The sequence below is a fragment of the Equus quagga genome, chromosome 6 (assembly GCF_021613505.1).
Source record: "Equus quagga isolate Etosha38 chromosome 6, UCLA_HA_Equagga_1.0, whole genome shotgun sequence".
Lineage (NCBI taxonomy): Eukaryota > Metazoa > Chordata > Mammalia > Perissodactyla > Equidae > Equus > Equus quagga.
In genome coordinates, this window is record NC_060272.1 from 69,188,390 (window position 1) to 69,212,630 (window position 24,241).

At 37.2% G+C, this 24,241-nt stretch overlaps 1 protein-coding gene across 2 annotated transcripts; it reads right to left on the reverse strand.

Moving 5' to 3' along the window:
* Positions 1–5,937: 5,937 nt before the first annotated feature.
* On the reverse strand, positions 5,938–22,928 carry RFC3 (replication factor C subunit 3). 2 transcript variants are annotated; one of them, XM_046663698.1, is made up of 9 exons: positions 22,762–22,928; positions 20,498–20,635; positions 17,565–17,632; positions 15,436–15,533; positions 11,740–11,921; positions 10,563–10,699; positions 10,372–10,470; positions 6,442–6,511; positions 5,938–6,226 (listed from the first exon to the last, which is right to left on the reverse strand). In XM_046663698.1, the coding sequence occupies exons 1-9, from the start codon at positions 22,846–22,848 to the stop codon at positions 6,035–6,037; spliced, it is 1,071 nt and encodes a 356-aa protein (XP_046519654.1). In that variant the 5' UTR covers positions 22,849–22,928; the 3' UTR covers positions 5,938–6,034. The 2 variants fall into 2 exon arrangements, with proteins under 2 accessions (XP_046519654.1, XP_046519655.1); XM_046663699.1 differs by lacking the exon at positions 22,762–22,928 and adding an exon at positions 21,906–22,587 and having other exon boundaries at positions 20,498–20,604.
* Between the last annotated feature and the right edge of the window lie 1,313 nt (positions 22,929–24,241).

The window sequence follows — 24,241 nt, forward strand, 5'->3', positions numbered from 1 at the left end:
AGCTCACTAATGGATAAAGACTACTCTAAGCCCATCCTAAAAAATATTAAAAGCAAGCATGTAAAGGATCAAGCTGCCAATCAAATGAGTACCTGCTAAAACAAAGTTGAACACTGTTTGAAGAAAGAAAACAGAATTCAGACCCTCAAAAACGTAACCTTACAATGTAATAAAATAGGCAGGATTCAATAAAAATTAATGCACATACAAAAGGGCAGGAAATGTGACCCACAATCAGGGAAAATATCAGTCAATAGAAACAGATCTAGAAATGACAAAAAGGGAATTAGCAAAGACTTCAAAGGGCTAGTATAAATATATTCAAAAGATTTAAAGGAAATCATAAACAGAATAAGAGGAAAAATGTAAAATATAAAAGAGAACCAAATCTAGTATTGACAATTTCAATATTTAAAGCGAAAATTTCACTGGATGGTCTTAAAAGCACTTAGACTGTGCAAAGGATTAGTGAACCTGAAGGCAACAGAAACTATTCAAACAGAAGAACAGTGAGAAAAAGCCTGTAAAAAAAAAAAAGATATTCTGTTTTATAGGACACTATCAAGAAGTCAAACAGAGATGTAACCAGAGTCTCAGAGAAGGGGGCAGAAAAATATATGAATAAAATGGCTAAATTTTTCCAAATTTGATAAAATACATAAACCCACAAATCTAAGAATCAAATCAAATGCAAAGTAGTATAAAGCAGGATAAACACAAGAAAAATTGCACTAAGACAGATGTTAATCAATGTGCCAGAAAATGGTCACAAAGAGGAGTTGTAAATCTTACAAATAGCCATATAAAGTAAAATAAACAGTGAAAAAAAACCCACATAGGGAAAAAGATTAGAATGAAGATCTCTCTTCAAAAGCAATACAAAGACAAAACATTATCAAGGTACAGAAATAGAAAAAATTGCCAAACTACAAGTCTGTATCTATTAAAAAATGCTTTTCAAAAACGAATGCAAAATAAATATATTTTAGTCCAAAAAACATCTACATCATAAAACAAAAGCCAAAACCCTGAAAGAATTCACCAGTACACCTGCCCTACAAAGAAAGCTAAAGGAAATCTTTCAGACAAAAGGAAAATATCACATTGAAATCTGAATCTACAAAAAGCAATGAAGAAATCAATCAGTGGAGGGCTACTTCTACTAACTGAAACAGGAGGATTGGGTGATCTCCCTCTGCAGAAAAGCAAAAAAGTAGAAAACTTGTTTAAAAACAACCAACTAGGACACCAACAATTGATCAAAATCAGACAACAACCCGAAAATTTTTATTTTTGAACAACTATTTAGCTTTGGATAAAAATGGCAGCAACTCTATGGCCTTCTATACCCAATACTATCATGCACCTGTTACTTCCTCAGTAAAAACTGTAGCTTTGTAAGTTCCAGGCTGGTTGCAGCTAGAGTAGTAAACTGAAATTGTGGTGGGGAAAAAGGAAAACTCCTAACTTTGCTGGATAGAAATGGTAGACTTGGTTCAAAAAGGATTGGGAAAATCTACAGCTCTGCCAGCCCAACGCTGCAAGCCTTATTCATGGCCATTGAGAGACCACTCAGATATTGAACTGAGAGATTCTGGAAATGAAAGAGCCATAGAATTGCTAAGATAAGCTCTTGACTGACACATACCTGACTGCTAAACTGGAAAAGTGAAAACCAAGGGATACTGAGAATGAGTTGTAATCTTGAGTGTGTTCTTCAACCCACATATAGCTCAGCAGACTTTCAGGTGTCAACTGTAATATGTCTGAGCTCACACTCTGCCCAAATCATTGGTTGACCACTAAACTGTGCACATAGAAAGATGAAGCCAGGCTAAAATAAAAATAACTAAGCAGAAACATCAGTGGCTGCACAAAGCAAGGAAGACAAATTGAATAGTTAAATCTAGGTTAAATACAATGATTACAATATCATGAAACAAAGAAACAAAAACATCAAAAAATCAGAAAAACAAAAAAGAATCCAAAGTTACTAAAATACATTATCTAAAATTAAAGTTTTCAGCCACAAATTACCAGACATGGGGGAAAAAAAGGGAAGTATTAATGACACACAGGCAAAAAAGCAGTCAACAGAAACTGACTCTGAGTGAGACCAGATGTTGGATTTAGCAAAGACTTCAAAGCAACTATTACAATTATTTCAGAGAATTAAAGAAAAACATGCTAACAATGAGACCTGCAAATAGGGAATTGCAATAGAAAAACTGAAACTATATAAATGAAAAAACACTAAAATGAAAAATAAATTAGATGAGATACCAGATACATAACGGGATCAGTGAACATGAAGATCAATAAAATCATCCAATCCAAAGAACAGAGGAAAAAAAGACTGAAGAAAAATGAACAGAGCATCAGAGACCCGTGGGACACAAGCATTCCAGCATATGAGTAACGGAAGTCTCAAAGGAGATGAGAAAAAAGGTCAGAAAAAAGATTTGAATAAATAATGGCCAAAAACTCCCAAAATTCACACTATAATACCTATACTACTCATAATAATCTGGTCCAAGAAACTAAACAAAGCCCAAGTAGGATAAATGTAAAAACAACTACAACTAGACACATCATAGTCACCTTGCTAAAAGCCAAAAGATAAAAGAAAACATTGAAAATATCAAGAAGAAAGTGATGCATCCTGTAAAAGGGAACTATAAGGTTATTGTCCAACTTCTCACCAGAAATAATAGAAACCAGAAGCAACAGAATGAAATATTCAAAGTGCTGGGGTAAAAAATAAAAATGAATTTAATAAATCAACCAAGAATTCTATAAATGAAGATAAAATAGATATATTCCAGATAAACTGAGAAAATTCATTGCTAGCAGACCTTAGCTACAAGAAATGTATCTACAACACAAAGTAGTCAAAAGAAAGCTGGAGTGGGGGCGGCCCAGTGGCAAAGCTGTTAAGTTTGCACACTCTGCTTTGGTGGCCCAGGGTTCACCAGTTTGGATCCCAGGTGTGGACCTACACACCGCTTACCAAGCCATGCTGTGGCAGGTGTCCCACATATAAAATAGAGGAAGATGGGACAGATGTTAACTCAGGGCTAATCTTCCTCAAAAAAGAAAAAAACAAAAGACAAAAGCAAGCTGGAGCGGCTATATTAACATCAGATAAAGTAGATTTAGAGCAAGGAATATTACCAGAAATAAAGAGCAACACGTTCATAACGACAAAGGGTTCAAGACATTAGAAAGACGTAACAGTCCAAATATGTATGCACCTAATGAGCTTCAAAATGCATGAAAACCCAAAAGAACTGAATTAGACAAATCCAATTATGGTTGGAGATTCCAATATTCCTCTTAGTAAATGACAGAAAATTAACAAGGATGGAGAAGACTTAAAAATATCTCTGGAAAATCTCAATTATTTGGAAGTTAAACGCCACAATTCCAAGTAATGATTGGGCCAAAGAAAAGAAATCACAGTGAAATTAAAAAACAGTTTGCACTAAATGGAAAACATAAGCTATCAAAATTTGTAGAAGGAAGCCAGATGAGTATTCAGGATGAATTTACAATTTTAAGTATTAGAAAAGAATGGTCTAAAATCAATGATTTAAATGTCCATTTTAAGACCATGGGAAAATAAGAGCAAACTCAATCAAAAGCAGAAGGATGGGATTAATAAAGATAAAAAATATAATTAACAAAATAAAGAACAGACAACAATATAGAAAATCAATGAAACCAATTTTATAGAAACAACTCGAACTCTCATATATTGCTGGTAGGAACGTAAAATGGTAAAATCACTTTGGGAAACCGTTCGGCAACTTCTTAAACGTCGAAGTTACACCTGTTTTATGCCGTCATTCCATTCCTATGTATTTACTCAAGAGAAATGAAAACACATCCACAAAAAGACTTAAAATTATTCAGTGACTTTATTCATAATAAACAAAACCTAGAAACCCAAAGGTCCATACAGTGAATGGGTTTTAAAAGTGTATACATATACTGATCAATAAAAATTAAAGAAATTATTGAAATATGCAACTATATAGATAAACCACAATTATAATTTTAAGAGAATGAAGACTTAACCAAAAGACCATGGCATATTTGACTCTATTTCAACTCGTGAACAGGCAAAACTAATCTATAATGACAGAGAGCAGACCAGTGGTCACTTGGGTCAGGGTAGGGACGGACTGGCTGCAGAGGGACATGGAAGTAACTTTTTAGGGTGATGGAATCTGTATCTTGATTGGGATGGTGGTTACACTGAATACATTCATCAGAAATCAAACTGTAAACCTAAAATGGGTCTATTTTATAGTACAAATTATACCTCATTTCTCTAAACCTGTTTGTTTTATAGAGATAATACCTACCTCCTCGAGTTGTAAGGTTATAATGAAATACTTATAAAGATGCAGTGCAATGCCCAGCATATAGTAAGCATTTCATTCTCCATCAATTCTCTGCCTGAACACTTCCTGTTTATAAAGAGCGCTCAAGCTTCCCCTACCATTATAAGACAGCTGTTGCTGAAAAGTTCTTCTCAGGGAACTAAAATCTCTCTCTAACCTATACCCATTGATCCTAAGTCTACACTCTCTCGAGCAGCGGTTCTCAAACTTAGGTATGCATCAGCATCACCTGCAGGGGCGGTACCACACAAAGACTGCGGAGGCCCATCCCCATAGTTTCTGATTCAGGTCTACAATGACAGCCGCAAGTGTGCATTTTTGAGCTCCCCAGATGCTGCTGCTGCTGGCCCAGGGATGCCACTCTGAGCAGCATTGCTCTAGAGAAGCCCAAATTATAAGACTACTGATACTTCCAAGTGCATCATTTTGAACATTAGAAGACAGTTAGCGTTTTTTTACTTCTCTTTTTTCCAAATCCCAATAGCCTTAGTTCTCCCAAACTTCACCTTCCCAGTTTTTTTGTGAGAGTGTCAATCATCCCTCCTAACACGTAGCCCCAGGACTGAAACTTTCAGTGGGGCCTGACTAGTACCAACTCACCAAAAAAACACAACCATCATCTCTCTTGACCTAAACAGTCTCCCATAAGCCTCAAACTATGTGAGGTTGTGTGTGTGTGTGTGTAGCTGTGTCTATTAAACACTTCCCGATTGTCTACCACAGATTGCTGTAAGAGCAGGTCTCCCTGATATCCCTATACAGGTTATGTAACTTATTTCAACTTAACACCTTTTATTTCGCCTTGCTAGTTGAGCTTTTGAGTCCTGTTTCCATTGCCCAAAATTAAAGAAACTGTTCAGAGCCTGTCACCGAAATTTGTCAAGTAAATTCTTTGTTCCATGAACCCAATTTCTGAATAAAAAATGTTCCAAAGGACAGGACCAAGGACACAACAGTACATTTGTTCAAAGAGTAATTTCTATAGTAATATACCTTTGCTCCAAAACTACATGATGCGTATTCATCAGGAATCTCAAGTACTTAATGAAAACATGCTTATTTCTTAGTAGCCAACCTAACACCAAATCTGTATCCTGAAAATAAAAGTTGGATTTCTGCAGAAATGGTACCTACAATTTTCTACATACCCATGCTATTATGTTTCAAAATTAATTCCTGTATTTCCTGCAAAAATAGAATTCTTGGTTGAGGGAAAACATGATTAAGGATAATGACTTGCCAAGCAAAGATTTATGTACCTACGCCCAAAAATGGTCATCTGGAGGACAGAAAATAATCTTTATGTGTAAATTTCCTCTGGCAGGTGAGCGACTGGATGGAAAATGGGAGGATCAACACCGCATACTTGGGTAGCAAAGATAAGTAAAGTCATGTTCCTGGACTTTAAAATTTCTAGTTGTGTCCTTTCAATATATTTCAATAGTATAGAACCAATTATTTAACTTAGAGGATAATGACTAATAATTCACACAGGAATTACTACCAAAAAAACACAAATAAGACATGATTAAGTAAAATTAGTTTATTTTACCTGCAGCTCTTCTAATATAAACTGAATATAAATGCCGATACTGAGAAATGTTAGGAAGAACTACTGATGGATGTCAGAACATCATGCCTTCCAACCCATCCTCCATGAACTTCTTATAAAGTGCCATAAATTTGGCCACAAATGCTTCCAAGTGGTAAATGGCTTTGCTCCCCAGCTGTAGACGATGTTCATAGTAAGCTGCCATCTGGGCCACTTCCCCTTTCAGTTGTCCATCACAATTATGTAGAAGTTCTGAGAGAAGGCCCTGAAGAAAGATAAGTAGTAATTTAAAAAGTAATCATTTAAAAACATATTTAGCTGAAGAAGCTTATTTCTCTCATTCGAAAAAGAAGTAAAACTTAATTAATAGGCTGGATAGAAAGGTGACAATATATCTTAGTAATGCAAAAGCCCTGTGACCACATACTCAAAGTCCAAATTTTATGGTTATAAATAGTTCAACATCTGAAATCAGGTTACCTTCATTATTATTTCAGGAGGAATACAATGAGTTAGAAGCTCATAGAGTCTTCCACGAACTTCAAGGAGCCTACAGAAAACAAAATAATTAATATTTTGTGATAAAAATAAGAGGTAATTTTTCCAAGTACCTACCATGCTATCTCAATTTATGAATTATAAAATCCAATATAGATATTTTCTTAAATGGCTTATCATATTCAGGATACATATAGAAGCTTTTCCTAATTTCAGTTCATTTTTCTAAAAGAAAATTTTCAGAACTGTTTTAAAGCCAGACAACATTTATATTCAGGATTATTATATGATACTATACAAATATTTATCAATACCATGAAAGTCCCAGATAAAAATCAAGACTTCATGCATAGTGAGGGCTTAGCTTATTCACACCAGGAATTTTAACACACTTGAATGACATATCAAGTAATATGTTTATTTTCCTCCGATAGATACCTAGGACATCTAGAAAATGGTCATGAAAAGACTACACAATCACCAGTCAATTACACAAGTGAGAAAAGAGAATATAAGCATGATACATAATATAATGCTACTGCCTCAACTGCAAGGAAAAAAGCAACATGGCAGGGGAACAAAGCTGACTTGTCACAGAAGGGGCAGTACAAGAGGTTACAGGGAGGACAGAACCAGGCTGGCTACATGAATATGAACATTCCAACCTCCGTAAGCCCTTAATTCTAGGCCCTTCTCATTACATTTTCAGGAGGGAAAATGGTGAAGGTGGGAAATATACTTATGACTTTTAAAATAGCAAGAAAAAGTGACAAAATTATAAATACACATAAAACAAGTATTATCTTTATCTCTGTATATACTTACCTACCCTAAAAGGGAAAAGACTGTTCTGAATCTTTACTAAAATATCACAGATGTTCCATATTTTAGATCCATCAGGGAAGTGATTTATAAAAGATTTCTTAAAAGCAGAAATTCAGATCCCTTTCCTGGGACTCCAGGAGTATGAAGCTGTGCCACAATAAAACTAAAGATGAAAAAAAAAAACTAGCATTTTTTGAGCACCTGCAAGGTGCAACACACTGTAACAAATAACTTAACTGAGTCCTCATCAGCTGTGAGGGAGCAGTATCTCCATTCTCTTTAGATGAAAAAACTATGGCTCAGATGGTTTAAGTAACCTGACAAAGATCACCATAGTCGAGGCATGATTTAGGCACAGATCTGTCTTCTCCAAAGTCCAAACCCTTCCAATGTCTGCCAAAGCACTTATTTAACCCCTTACTCTGTCCGAGGTTCACCACAGTACACTATCTATTCACCACAGCACTGCTCTCTTTTACTGAAAAGACGAAGTGCAGAGAGGTTAAGCTTTCATCAGAACTCATGTAGTTGAAGCAGAATTGTAATTCAAGTCTGACTCCAAAGCCCCTGTCCTCTCTCAGACATGGTCGTGTATCTCATAAATAAAACCCCATTATTAAGGATAAAAAAAATAGACATGACTAACACTGTGTAAAATTATTTTAATAATTATGCATTCAGCTTATTTCTGAAAAGTTAATTCAGGACATATTTACCTATACAACTGATCTGAAACTGCACTGTGTGCGTCTCAAGCATGCTCACATGTATCTCATTTTAGTCTGAGTTCATTTCAAATATGACTTAGTTTCTAAAAAATGAATACATTCTATATTTACTATATCTGTGCTGTTATTTCTTGGGGGCTGTAAGTGATAAAGAATACAAATTCTTCCGTCAGGGAAACATGGTATTCTAGAACTGTCTCTGCCTCCTTCTAACTGAATGCCCCTGAAAACATGACTATCTCCCAAAATATCAGTTTTCTTATCTACAAAATAAATATGGTAATACCACCTTCCTCACAGGACTATTATATGAATTAAATGAGATACAGTGTAAGAGCCAACATAATAATCGTTCAATAAATATTACTTGCTATTCAGTTTAGAAAATTACGACTTTTCTAAGAAAGATCAAATAAGAATCAAGACTATAAATATTGCAGCAAGACTGAAGGGTCAAAAATCAGAAGCAGCATTTGATACCGTGTGGACCAATGATCAGAACACCACCAGCCCTCCAAGTATTTTTGGGCAGCCCCAAGCCTTTCTGGAATTGAGAGAAATTTCTTTTTATGCAGCACAAGGGACTCAATTCCCGAAATTGATAGTCTAAACAGGAAGTGGCACCTCTTCTTGAACAAGTTCATTTATGAGCTGCCAAAACCTGTTTGGAAAATTAGAGGAAAGGGTAGCAGCAGCTAGAAGAATTAAGCAAAGCAATAATCAACTCTAGTCTTAAAAATACATCCAATAACTCAAATATTGCAACATCTGTATCTAAACCTCTTAAAAGCAGGCGAGTTCTACTACCACTAATTTTTTTTCTTTAAAATCAGAACAAGAAAGTCGTCTTCAGTGTGGAAGTATTTTATGAAAGTAAAAGGCTCCTAAGTCACTCTTTGAATTTTCTCTCTTTAAAAGATGAGATTTCTTCACTGCTTATAGACATTTTACATAATGGAATGCACACTTTTTCCTAAAATCAAGGTTTCTTTTCTGAAGACTTAAAATGTGTGGCACTTTTTGAAAACTATTAATTTCTTCAACTAAAATAAACGAATTATAGGAAGTCAAAGCAAACTCTGATGAAATATTAAGCACCTATTATGAATGACTATCCACCTCCACTAATCTATATGGTAGCCCAAGAGAACATGTTTATAATTTCCATTGAAGATCTCTTAAAAAAATAAAAATTCATCAGCTATATCATCTAAAAGAAGAATTACGGTATTCATTTCAAGATTATTTTCACGTGAACCAGAGCAGCTTACATTTTAGTAGTGGCACTCAGGCCTTTTCCTAAAACAATCAACAAGCCTCTCTAAAGTGCAAAGACGGTTTCTCAATTCCAACAGGCAATGAGAGTAGAAGTACGTTTCAGCGAACCTAAGGAAGCTTCAGGCTGCCCAAAGGCCTTAAGACTGTCACTCTCGATTTGGAGAAGAGATTGCCCTTCTCAAAGTTATCATAAATCAAACAAGTAGTGGTTAAGTAGTGGTTTTCAGTATGGTCCACTACTGCAGAACAGACTCACAGAAGAGAATGGAAACAACTGTGCAGCAAATGTGCCACGGAACACTTCCTAAACACTGATGGCATATACACGTTCTCTTTTAAAGATCGGCACCTGAGCTAACATCTGTTGCCAAACTGTTTTTTTCCTTTGTCTTTCTCTTCTCCCAAAAGCCCCCCAGTACATAGCTGTATACTCTAGTTGTAGGTCCTTCTGGTTGTGCTGTGTGGGATGTCGCCTCAGCATGGCCTGATGAGCAGCGCTAGGTCAGAGCCCAGGATCTGAAGTGACGAAACCCTGCGCAGCCGAAGTGGAGCATGCAAACTTAACCACTCGGCCACAGGGCCGGCCCCACACATTATTCTTCTCAACAGAGTCTATCATCATACACGAGCACAGGGTTTTCTAGTTCTCAATTCATTATTACACAATCCCTTTTGCTCTTCATAATAAAGGTACACGTATCCTTGGCAGTGTAACAATAACAGTATCTTCATTATACAAATGAAGAATCTGAAGCTCTAAGATGAAGTTACCTGCTCAAGTCATCTGAGATTCTGAAAGGAAAATTAAAACTTCCAAGATTTAATTTACGTATAAGTTCCACATTTGTCAATAGCTTAATAAAAGCCATGATACTACACACCAACTATTCTGAACCACTAAATTTCTAAAATTAAATCCTACCTTTTCTTTAAAAGTTTAGTATTAACTTTAAATAGATTTAATTATAATTTTAAATGGCATAGTATTAGTATACAAGTTTTACTCAGTATAACCTAAAACTCAGAATATCTGTACCGTCTCCATCATCAGACTTTTATGGCCGTCTTTTATACTGGTTACCTTTGTGGAGTCTGCTGACTGACAATAGCATTGGCAGTCTCCCTCAGATACACCTCCCAATCTGTTTCAGGGATTTCTTGATCTGCAGTAAAAGGATATCTACATGACAAAAAGAACAAACACAATAAATGAAATGGAAGTGTGCTTATGCCCCAAAATGTTTCCTGTGGTAACTGACCCCTTTCACTCACTGTTGCACTCTGCAGGCTTCACACATGAGTAGGGCTTTCCTGAGATTTCTGCAGGACTTCTCTGCAAGTCTGTGAGCCAGCTGTGAAGGAAGATTCAGACCCTCCTTCTTGCACACAGTAGTTAATACATGGCAAATCTACAAATAAAATAATGAACAAAAACGGGCAATCTGTCAGACAGCATACTGAGACAATTTCTGTTGATAATACCTTCATAGACCACTTCTGTTGTCACTACCCTACCCTAACCCACAGGCCCTTTAGCAGGAAGCCAGGGGGCTAGCCTAGCTGTCAGGAAGAGGCAGCAGCTGGCCCTGCAACGGAGGAAGACCTGGTTCCAGCTCCAAGCCTGCCAGCCTCCTTGAGGCAACAGGGAGGAGGAGACCCAGGGTCCCACAGTTGGTGGCAAGGACAGCGCTCACAGGACTGCCAAGTAGAGCTGCACAGGCTGAATTCTGCAGGACTCAGTGGGTGTTATTTGCATGCACTAAGATGTGAATAGTGCCCATGGGAGTGGTGTAACCTGGTAGTTCTGGCTGCTTTATAGACCGTTTCAACTGTATTCCCAAAATTCTTACAAGCGAAACTAATAATAGAGGTACTCACCCCTTTGCAACTAACAAAATGTCACATATCCCTACTTTGCATAAAACTGCCCAGAATCTATTAACAGCAGGAAAGCTGCTTATTGTGAGAAGTTAGGATTTTTACTGATAGCTATTAAGAATGATAAAGATAAAAATATGTATTACGTTGTTTCAGGCTAACTTTGGTGCCTTAACTAGGGATTAGGTATTTCCAAATTATCTTACAAAATCTATTTCCTCCATACTCAATTATTCTCCAAAGCCAAATAAATCTGGTTGAGGTAGAAAACACCAAATAACTAGCCCTTACTGAGTTTAGAAAAATTCAAAACACCTACTCATTTAACGTAAAAGATGATTTAGAGAACACTTTCTATATATTGGTATCTGGTATTTACTACCACATATATATATATATATATATAATATATAGGTTTATGCATCTACTAATGGTTAGCATCCATGCCACAGCTGTTAAGAATTACTAATACAATTTACCCTATTTTTACAAAAAAAACCATGACAGGATGTACACACAGTATTCACAGAATCTGAAGTGAATTTTTTCTGAAAAGTTTAATGTGACTTACATCTTCAATGCTGGGAGCAGGCACACGAACTGCCAGGCACCTACTACGAATAGGCGGTATCACTTTAGATGTAGAATTGCAACACAAGATCAACCTGCAGGTGGACATATACTTTTCCATGGTTCTGCGCAAGGCATGTTGAGCATCTTTGGTGAGTTTGTCAACTTCTGTCAATAATACCACTGAGTCAAGGAGAAACAAACGTTAACTTGATTATCTATCTCTTTCTCTTCCTCCTCATTATTCAGAGTGAAATCCTCAATAATAAGCCTGATATACTACTCTTCCCTTTATCAAGGACATATAAAAGTTATACAAGTGGTGAGAAGAACTTATTTCATTTTTATTCTTAAAAATTCTATACTCAAACAAGCCTAAGAAACACGAGGCTAAATGAAGTTAAAGAGGTTACTCTGTTGTAGAATTTACTGCAGTCTTTATGACAGTTATATGCACTAAAAATCACTATTTAGAAAGAAGTAGGGACAGTAGTAGATAATCACCAAGACAAGGAGGGACTGTGCTGCATTTCCCCAAAATATTTTATCTCAGGAGCATGTTTCTGTGGAACACCTTCAACGCCAGCACTCTAAGGAATATACTTTGGAAAGCAGTGGTGCAAGAGATGTAGCCAACAAGGCAAAAAGACCTCTGGTCACCTATACAGTAAGATTCCACCTGGCAAGAATCAAGGACTGGCCTTAAAGTGTTTCTGGAATCATACGCAGGTAGGGACTGAACCCAACTGTTGTATTTTCCATTGTATTGAATTATTTCTAGAAGGTGGCCGTGGTAGCAGCGTAGCATTTGAATCTCTCCCCAAAAAACAGCCAGAACAACTAAAGATTCCAACATCTAAAACTCATGGACAACATTTATATCAAAAACAGGGGACAAACTTTGCTTAAGAACCCCAAATATCAGCAAGTGAGAACAAGTAACTATGGGAGGAAGTGGGTGGAATCCACTAGGTTTCTGACAGCCTTTAGAACAGGAGAACCCCAGGTCACCCACGAGAACACACTGGAAAGCATCATGAGCCAATTTGAGAACAGCATCCATTAGGATCAACTCATGGCTGGGAGCAAAGGAACCTTGATGCAATAAGATTTGACAGAGCAGTAAACTGAAAATAACAAAATGAAGCCTCCTTCCAAGACAATCCTTCACAATGAGGAGAAATTCTAGAAAGAGAATCCAAATTGAACAGAATTAAGAACAACAGAGACGAGATTGATGTCAAAATCTGACAAAGACAGCACTGAACAAAAATTACTACAAGGGTCGGCCCAGTGTCGTAATGGGTAAGTTTGTGCATTCTGCTTCAGCGGCCAGGGGTTTGCACATTTGGATGCTGGGCACAGACCTATGCACCACTCATCAAGCCATGCTGTAGTGGCATCCCATATACAAAATAGAGGAAGACTGGCAAGAAATATTAGCACAGGGCCAATCTTCCTCAAGAAGAAGGAAAAAAAAGTACTATAGACCAACTGATACAAAAATAAATCACTGGTAGGCAGAAAACAATTAACACATCATGATCAAGTGAGGTTTACTCCAGAAGCAGAAAGCAATTTCTTTAGAAGACCCAGTAACATAATATGGTATTAATAGAACTAAGAAGAAAAATCATAAAACCACATTCATGGATGCAGAAGAAACATCTGAAAAACTTTAACACATATTCATGTTGAAAACATTCAGTAAAATAGAAATTGATGTATATGTTCTTACCATGATGGAATAGATATACCTCAGGCCAAAATCCAGCAACTAACTAAACGTGGAAACCCTGAGACTCTCCTTCCAGAGTCATAAGAAGGATGTCCACTGTCTCTACTACTACTAAACACTATGTCTGAGGTGCTGGCAAACATAATTAGGTAAGAGAAAGTATTTAAAGCCATACAAATTGGAAAGGAAAAGGAAAAATTATCTCTATTGACAGGTGATATGAATGTATATCTGAAAAACCAAAAGAAACAGTGGAAAGACTATTACAAACAAGAGAATTTAACCACAGAGTAGGATATAAATTAAGATATAAGAATCAGGGGCTGGCCCCGTGGCCGAGTGGTTAAGTTCGCGCGCTCCGCTGCAGGCGGCCCAGTGTTTTGTTGGTTCGAATCCTGGGCGCGGACATGGCACTGCTCATCAGACCACGCTGAGGCAGCGTCCCACATGCCACAACTAGAAGAACCCACAACGAAGAACACACAACTATGTACCGGGGGGGCGTTGGGGAGAAAAAGGAAAAAATAAAATCTTTAAAAAATAAATAAATAAATAAATAAAATAAATAAAAAAAATTAAAAAAAGATATAAACATCAATAGCTGTCATAAACGTAAACAAAAAATGAGAGAAGACTTCATTTATAGTGGCAATAAATAAATAAATGTAAATTTATTTTGAAATATAGAGAATGAAGTGGAAAGATAAGAAACAGGTAATTCACAGAACAGTAAAATGAGCAACGACCAAAAGAAAAATTATCATACTCACTAAAGAAAAACAAAACCCAAATGATTTATTTTCTCCAATTAAAAAAAGTTAAAAATAATTATCCAGTGTTGATAAATGTTGGGGAGGAATGGGCACTCCCAAACACTGCTATTGGTAGTATAAATCCATATCCTCTTTCAGATGAAGAATTTGGCAAACTATATCAAAAACATTAAGTGTGGGAGGGTCGGCCTGGCAGTGTACTGGTTAAGTTTGTGTGCTCCACTTTGGCAGCCCAGGGTTGGCAGGTTCGGATCTTGGGCACAGACCTACCAGCACTCATCAAGCTGGCACAGATGTTAGCTCAGTGGCAATCTTTCTCAAGCAAAAAGAGGAAGATTGGCAACAGACGTTAGCACAGGGACAGTCATTCTCACAAAAAAATAAGTAAATAGTATGTTCTAAAAAAATATACATTAGGGCTGGCCCGGTGGCACAGCTGTTAAGTGCGCATGTTCCGCTCCTCAGCGGCCCGGGGTTCACCGGTTCGGATCCCAGGTGTGGACATGGCACCGTTTGGCAAAAGCCATGCTGTAGCAGGTGTCCCACATATAAAGTAGAGGAAGATGGGCATGGACGTTAGCTCAGCACGAGTCTTCCTCAGCAAAAAGAGGAGGATTGGCAGTAGTTAGCTCAGGGCTAATCTTCCTCAAAAAAAAAATATATATATATATATACACATATTAAATGTTGGCATACTTATCACAAAATCTTCTGTAAAAATGTATCCACATATTATTAACGCTAGCAGGTATTGAGAAAAATGTTAACAGTAACTGTCCCTGGATGGTGAGATTAATTTTCTTTTCGTTTATTTAGATATTTGATGATAAACATATAACTTTGATCCTAAGAACACTTATTTTTAAATCATGCAATTTCTCATTTTAAATTAAGTGTTTTCATTACTCATCCAGTTCTAAAATAACATATGGGTGGTTCAAATAGTCCCCTGTCCACCAAAATTCAATTCCATTACACTATAAACTCCTGTGAATACAGAGATCAGGCCTCTTTTATTCATTTTTATATCCAAAAAATAAGGTAGCATAGTCCCTGGTATAGAACAAGAGGTTAATAAATATTTGCTAAACGGATGGAATTTACATTTCCCACTACATTTTCTCTTATACTCATTGCTTAGAATTTAAGTGTCTGCCTCATCAAAATAAATCTGTTTATCACACACCTTTAAAATCTCTTTGAGAATTTGTTTCAAGTTGCTGTGATTGTGCCACTGTTTTCAACATCTCCTGAATCACTACCCGGTCACTATTCCCAGCATCACTATACAAAACAAAAATAATGGTAAATATACATGTAAATATTTAGAAAGTTTATGCCTTTATTCTTAATCTGTTACTATAAGAAAAATGTTACAGATCTTAAGTGGTTAAAATTTTAATCAAGATTAGTAACACCTAATTACATTCACAAACCTTTAAAAGTGAAGTATTTTAGGGTCATTAAAAATACTAACAATAGTCTAGTACTCAATTACAATTTGATTTACCTCACTGAAAACACTACACATGTTCTTATATTAAGTTTGTGGTTACTTAAAAAGAGTAGTAACTAATAATCAACAGTTTATCAAATACTTTGACACATCTGTACCCACTATAGTTAATAATTAGTTACAGCTAATTTCTTACTGTAAGAGTATATAATATGTTCTTATATATTATACTCTCAAAATATAAAAATAACTCTTTGAAACAAATGTAATCTCTATTGCTCTTCCCCATCCCCAAAATAGCAAAGGTCTGAGAGAGAACAAGCCTAGACAAGTCCACTCCCAGCAGTACCGTGGAGCTGATTCAGCAGCTAAGCAGGGGAGAGGATAAGCAAATGGTGTCTAAGATACAAACTTAGAACTCTGGGAGCTGTTGATTTATGGGCATGAGCTGTCATTTATACCCACATCATTACTTTAGCACTTAAGTCATGCACCTCACAAACCAACATAAGTCACCTAGTTAATCCAGGCTGAACGTTAATTTCAAACACCTGAAAAACAATAGGCTTAACCTTTAATTGGCTATTCTTGCTACAGAGGAATTCACAATGAGAAAAAAAAGGCAAAGCAACCAGCTTTCATTTATTTTCCCAAACAGCCATCAAGTCTTTCTCAATTCACTATTAGCAGATCAACACACCTAGAGCGTTCCCTGTACGATCATTTCCTAGTCAAGAATCCAAAACATTCCTCTTTTGTCTATAGAATTAACACTGTACTTTTATGATCAGACCGTTTCCCACCAACCTTATTTCTATTAACTTTCTTTGACACACCTAGGAAAAATAATGATACCTGTCTCTTATGAGGACTAAATATAAGACATGAAAAGCTTTTCACACAGTGCCTGCTACTGAACACACATTAGCTTATTCCTCCTGCTCCATTCAGTATCGAAATGGATGTTTATTCACCTCTCCATGCCATTGCTCACAAAGCTGCCTTTGCCTGAAGATATCCTTGATTCTGTTCTCCTTGAAGAATGTTATCAGGCCCCATAGAACTCGGAAGGTTTAGCCAACTTTGCTCCCAATACAACCATTTCTGCACCACTCAGTTAAGGAGTACTTAACTGCTGTGGTGTGAGTTTTCATGTGCCTCCCAACAAGATCCTAATCTTATCTCATGACAGACAATACAGACATTGATTGGTAGACTATTCTAATACCCTCTAATGAAGAAACAAAGGAAATGGCAAAGAAGGATCTGGTAATCCAAATTCACTTTCTGAAATATTCACTACAGACATTACAAACTTTTTAGACACACTTTGCTCATCAGTTCTGAGTCAACATAATTTAACAAAACATTACTATGCAACATACTTTGTGTACATACTTTGTGTAAAAGATCGAGCTTTGTAGAGTAAGAAAACAATTAAAATTATTTAATTCAGGGGTCTCAGAGAGAAGGGAAAGTAGGAAGGTCCTAGGCTCCCTATTCAAAGAGGGCAGCTTCACTTTTATCTGTTTTATATTCTGCATTTCCACACATGACTTTATTTCAAGAATGGGTTCCATTCTTTTAAAAAAAAGTCTTGGGGCCAACCCTATGGCTGAGTGCTTACATTCGCACGCTCCGCTTTAGCAGCCCAGGGTTTCAGCAATTCACAGACATGGCACTGCTTGTCAGGCCATGTTGAGGTGGTCCCACACGCCGCAACTAGAAGGACTCGCAACTAAAATATACAGCTATATACTGGGGGGATTCAGGGAGAAAAAGAAAAATAAAATCTTTAAAAAAAAAAAGTCTGAACACCACTATTCTAAAATGCTTCTTTCTACATAATAGCAACTTACCTGGGATTAACTTCAAGGTGGTAATTGCTTGCAATAGTGCTAATTTCAATTTTCTTTTTAGATGGAGTCTATGGACAAAGAAAATAGTATTTTTTTTTTTTTTTACTGTTTATTGACTATTTCTCTTTTCTGTATTTCATTTTCTTAATTATATAAACAATTAACACTTATTAAAAAAATAAAACTTTAGATACACCACTAATGTTTTAACTTCATTAATCCATTCTTAATGTGCAGATAAACAAATACGTTTTTATATAAATTGGGTCACATCACATATTGTGTTTTTGTGATTACTTTTTTCTTTTACCTCCAGAAATCTCCAAACCATCCCTAGTTATCAGCAGATTATCACTGTAAACAATGTTTATGCCCTTTCAGTCTTTTTGATAACACACAAAAACACAAGCAAATATATTTCTATATGTTTACATAGTATGTTTCCTCTAAAAAATTAAAATTAAAAAAGAGGCATCATATATATTTTCTCTGTGTTTTGCTTTCCTACTTTACAATACATCTAGGCAATCCCTCTCAGACAACTGGTATAGGGTGATATAGCTGTCTATCAACCTATAACATGGATGTCCCAAAGCCAGTCATACAGATGGGCATTTTGTTTCGTGTTTTTTGCCATCTCAAATAATTCCACAATTAACATCCTTGTACATATATCTCACACACTGCTTTCACTTCTATATAACAGATTCTCAATAAAGGATTTGCTGGATTGAAGATGATATGTTTTCTAAACTTTTATATGTGTGTATATGTATAACCAGCCTACTTTCCAAAAAAATCTAACAATTCACTTTTCCACTGGCAATGAATTCTCTTCTCCAACATTCCCCATCTGCAGTAGGTTTTATCATGCCTTCAATTTTTGCCAATTTGATGAGTATATAACAGACTCATGCTGCTTCTCCGTATCACAAAAGTTAAACATCTTTACATATGTTTATCGGCCATTTACATCTCTCTCCTGTGACAACTTATTCAATTCTACCAGGCTGTCTTTCCATTGTCATTTTGTAAAATCTTTCGTATAACATGTTCCTTTCAAATATTTTTTTGACAATCTTTCATCTTTCTATTGATTTTATGTATGTTATCTTCTATCATACAAACTTTTAAAATTCATATAGTCCAAGTATATATTTCTTCTCTTATACAGATTCCATGTTTTCTACTAAAAGGTATTCTTGAGCCACAGGTGTTTATATAGTCTATGAAATTTTATTCTAAGAAATTTAGTGTTTCATTATAACATTTAAGTCTTTAATTCATCTGGATTTTATCTTTATAAATTGTGCATCAGAGAGATTCAACTTTATTTTCTTCTGGGTAGGTAACCAGTTATGCCAGCACACTTCGGTAACTTACCCTTTCCCTACTGATTTGAAATAGACACCCTGTCATATTTCTGGGCTCTCTATTCAGTTCCATTGCTCTAATTCTCTATTCATGCCAATACAATACTGTTTTAATTACAGTAGCCTAAAATATGATTTAATATCTGGTAACACAAGTCCCACTTCACAAAATCTTTTCCAAAATTACAATAGTCTCAGAAATGTATTCTTCCATATGTACTTTAAGACTATTTCATATAATTTTTTAAAAACTTGGATTTTAATTGAGATTTCACTGGAATTTATACTGTAACTTGGGGAGAACAGATACTTTTAAATATTAAGCCTCCCATCTAAGAATATGCCACATCCTTCCATTTGATCAGCTCTTGATTTTTGTCCTTTTATAAGACATTACAGTTTTCTTCCTACAGATGCCACATCTTTCTTCTTAAATTTGTCCCTACATATTTTATAGGAATTTCCACCAGGAGGTATCACTAACATCTCAAACTCAATGTGTCTAAACACAAGCAAATCCACATTAGCCTAAAATCCATTTATCCTCCTAAAGATTCTAATAGCACTACCTACCTCCAGTCACTCAGCATGCATTTTTTCAGTGCCTAATATGTACAAGACACTATACCAGGGGCTATGAAGAATGTGAAAATGAATATGACATGTCCCTTACAAAATTTCAAAAAAAATACAATCTTATCAAAGGAGAAGATGTATAAACAATTATAAACAAGGCAAAACAAAGTACTCTAAAAAGTATAAACTACAGATTGTAGAAGGAAAACTTAATTCCAATGGGGTTCAGGGGCACTTCTGAGATGAGATATTTCAGCTATCAAACATCTCTCTAAGGAATGAATATAAAAATGCACTGTATGTTATGAGGCTGGAAAGCTCAGCCAGGGCAAGACTATGGGAACTCTCTGAACATCCCAGAGGCTCACCCTTCCTTTCCCAATCATTCAGCTGCCCAACCTTTACCAAGGCGCCTGATGCCACATTTAAAATTTTTCTCAAATCACTCACTTTCCATACCCACTACTGCTCTCAGAACAATGAACATTAGAAACTTGAGTTCTAGCTCCAGTGGAGACACTGATTTATTAGGTAATCTGAAATAAATCCCACCACCTACATTTTACCCAAAATCTCCTGTTGCTCATATTTCCTCTCTAACATAATTGCCTTTGGTCTAGTTGTAATACTCAGGTCTATAAATCTGTACCTCTCAATCCTGTTCACCAGAATTACCTGTGAAATTCTTACTTAAATCATACCTTGGGCAGCGATCGTGCGGGGTGTGTGGCATATATAACGAGGATTGAAAATCCCTGCTACAGAGGGCGAAAGGCGTGATTAGGCACACGTGTATGGTGATGGTTATAATTAGTCTTTGGGTGGTGAACATGATGTAACCTACACAGAATTTGAAATATGTTACGATGTACACCTGAAAGTTATATAATGTTATAACCAAATGTTACTGCAATAACAATAATTAATTAAAAAAAGAAAATCTTTGCTATAAATATTTGGAGGGCCTCCAAGTAAACTGCTTACTGTGATGGTCTGATGTTCAATTCTCAATTTTTCCACTCCAACTCCATAAAGTTCACGTAGAATACACATAATTCTTGTCTTTTTTCCAGCACCTGACGGTCCATACACTAAGAGATGAGGAAAGTCACCACATTGCACCTGGAAAAAAAAGAACGAGGCATTTTCCCTAGACAAACAACTGTTCTAGGCAGAATTAAACTACTTTCTAAGTATCAAACATTTTGTGCCTCACCCTTCAAATGTATTTGTATATGTGCGTGTGTGTGTGTGTATATACAGAGACAGATTTTTCTTCAATTAACTCTAAAATGTTGATTATACCCCTGGCATAAATTTTATATAACTTATATACCTCGTATAGTACGAGTATCTTATCAACTTAAATACCATTCTTGGCACCTGGGGCTTGATCCTGCTGGGGATACTCCTGAAACCAGCATAAAAATACCCCACAGTATTAACCCACCCAAGGGGCAGGGAAGTTGGAGTATGTTACGCTCTCTCTCATCAATCTTTTGTGGATGAGGGGTGGGGGGAAGGGAAGGCATTAATTCCCAGGCACTTCAAGGCTGCTTAGGGGTGTCAGCAAGAGACAGCCTTCAGGAAGCACAGAGACAGGGAGCTGGCAGTCAGTCTGTGTGCACCTACAAGTTAAAAGCAAGGGGCTGGGGCAGGGCACTGACAGCGCTGCATTACAGTACCAGCTTCCCAGGTGACTGTGACCATCAGTCAGGTTTGGGAATCAGGGCAACGAAGGCTATCAAGATGAGGAGAACAGCGACCTTAGCTTCAGGTGCAGAAAATCTTGTGGAGCCAAAGTTTTGTAAATAACCATTATAGAAAAAAAGGAACAAGTGTCTTAAAAGAAGTGCTTATTACAGTGAATTTTAATAGTTTGTAAATGACACATAAAGCTAGTATATTAAATTTTCATCCAAATTCTGCACAGCAAAAAAAATGGCTGTAGAAAATAAAATGTATCCTATGGCTAAAAAAGTTGAAGTCAAAGCTATTGTAGGAAAACACAATTTGCCTATAAATGAAGTATACAGCTGTAATAGACATTTTAAATTAGTAGAGATGGAATATCAATAATAAATGAACTAAAAAAACTTGCAATCTCGCAACATGATCAACTTTTCTAATGTCTTTCATACATAAGGATGGAGTTCCTTTTTTTATTATTTCTCATTTCGAAAAAAGGACTTAGGGGCCAGACCCGTGGCCTAGTCGTTAAGTTCCCAGGCTCCACTTCCGAGCCCCAGCTTCTGCTCCCAGGTGCAAACCTACACCACTCCTTGGCAGACATGCTGTGGTGGCAACCCACATACAAAACAGAGAAAGACTGGCACAGACGTTAGCACAAGGTGAATCTTCTTCAGCCAAAAAAAAAGTACTTAAATAGTACCTGTAATTCCGGGAAAGGTGGGCATAGGAAGACCACAGTGCTGAGCAAAAACACTTCCATCAACATATGGTACTTTTAGGCCCTTAAAAGGAGATAAATAGCTCCCACAGCCTCTAGATTTTTCTCCTCAAGACCCTTCTTCCCTTTCCGTTCCCTAGAAGATTCAGTTTGCTTTTCACAAAACACTGCCATTAGACACTTTAATCAACTACTACATAAAAATAGGCATCAGGATGGGGAAAAGAAAAAGAACCTTCCATAACGAACTAAAGACAACCTAATACAACCTATTTTAGAATTAGAAATGACCTTAAGAATTAATATAATCCAAATCCTTCCTTTCTGTAAATTGGAACGACATCAAGGAATTTTAGGTAAGCCTGTTAACAAGTCAGTCAGATGATGTCAATCATCTGCTCCAACCCTCCGACGGCCTCCCATCTCACTAAGGATTCAATGGATCCGCCCCCCACGCTCCCCATTTGCTGTCACTCTGCCCGCCGGCCCACTAGTCTCCAGCTACACTGGCCCTTAGGAGGGTCCCTAGAACAGGCTGTGCACACTCGGGCCTCAGGGATTTTGCACCTGCGGTTCCCTCTACCTGGCCCACTCTTCCCCTGATTTGTGTATCGCGGGCGTTCTCACTGCCTTCAAGTCTTGGCTCAGATGACAATTCTCAGCGAGACTTCTCTGGTTCACACGCACGTCCCCCGCCCCACACTCTCTCCCCCTCCCCGTTTTGCTTGTCTCCAGCCTCCATCACCCTCCGCGGCGGGAGGGGGATGCACCGCTCCTCATGGGCGCAGACCCCCGCGCTGGGGGCCTACCCGCCGCCCGCCCCGTCCTGCCCACTCACCAGGTTGCGCAGCTGCGCCGCCTGCTCCTTGTGATAGTCCAGCCGTCCTAAGGAGCACGGCCGGTATTTGTCCACCCAGAGGCTCATGGCAGCTCGCGTTCCCCGGGCTCGACACTTGAAAGTCCCGCGCGCGCGCTCGCGCCCCCCACGCGAACGCGGAGACGAGATTTCCCGCGAGTTCCAAACCTTGTGACGTCACTACCGGCCGCGGTCTCGTAAAAGACTTAAGGACGGAAGAACTACGGAAGCCTAGCGTGGACAGAATTGACCGCGGCGTCGGTAACACCCAGTTTTAATGTTCATTGTTTGGTCATTTTCTCTTTGTTCTCACCCTCTGTGACAGTTCAACAATTATTAAGCAAAACTGGAAATTGGACTCTGATACTCCAGGCGTTAAATCCGGGTACCTCGGAGAAGCCACTCTTCGATTCTTTCCGTTCGTTCATCAGAGTCAGTCGTTCGTTCTACAGAAACCTATAAAATATTTACTATGTGGAGCTCTGTTCTTAGCTCTAGAATATATCCGGCTTGGGGCTTTTCTTGGCAGGCACCCAATAAAGTTTTATTGAATAAATTCCTAAAAACAAGAGCAAATGTTTTCTCTCTTTATCTCTTTGTCTCAAGATTCTTACTGTATTGAAAGCAAAAAAATCTAAAGTTTACGGAAAGCTATAGCAATGTGGCCCCTCAAACTACACCTCTCGAATGCACTTTCCTAGGTGTACATAATATCAATTCCTTATTTAATTTATGCTTTTATTTTACATATTTTTCAGAATCTAAATGTTGTCATTTGATTGCAAGGTCTCACAGGACAGGAATTGATTTCCAAATGATTAATAACCTTCTATCAAGCTGCCCCCTCTCATTCATTTATTAAACAAGAATTTATTATACTCTTTTATGAACCACCATATTTGCTGAATTGTTCCTGTGGGCAAAGATACCCTGTGGGCACAGTTAGTGTCAAGATTATGTTTTATCTCTATTCTCGAGAAATTTTCTGAAACAAGCCTGGAAGTCTACCTCCAGGCCTTTGCACTTAACTTTTTTCTCTTCCTGGACCGCTTTGTCCAAGTGTTAACAGAGCCGATCCCTCGCTTCCTTCAGGGTATTTGCTCAAAGTCATCTCCTTAGTGTGGCCTCTCTGATCACCCTATGTAATACTGCAAAACTCTCCACACTCCCTGTGCTCCTCCCCTTTTGAACTGGGTTGGAGGAAAAAAGTGTTGAAATTAGAAGGTAAAGGAAATCGGAAGCAAAGGTATTGAAGTGTCATCTATGTGGATACTGGAATCATGAAAAATAATAATGGAAAAAATTGCTGAAAGGAAGAAAGTGAACCAGGTGATAAAATGATCAGTGAATTGACATTAGTAGCAATGAACATGACAGTCAAGTTCAACAGGGAGGAAAAGTAGAGAGAGGAGTCTGAAGATGTGTTTCAAAGTTGCCAGAGTTTCTAAAAAAGGAGAAATGA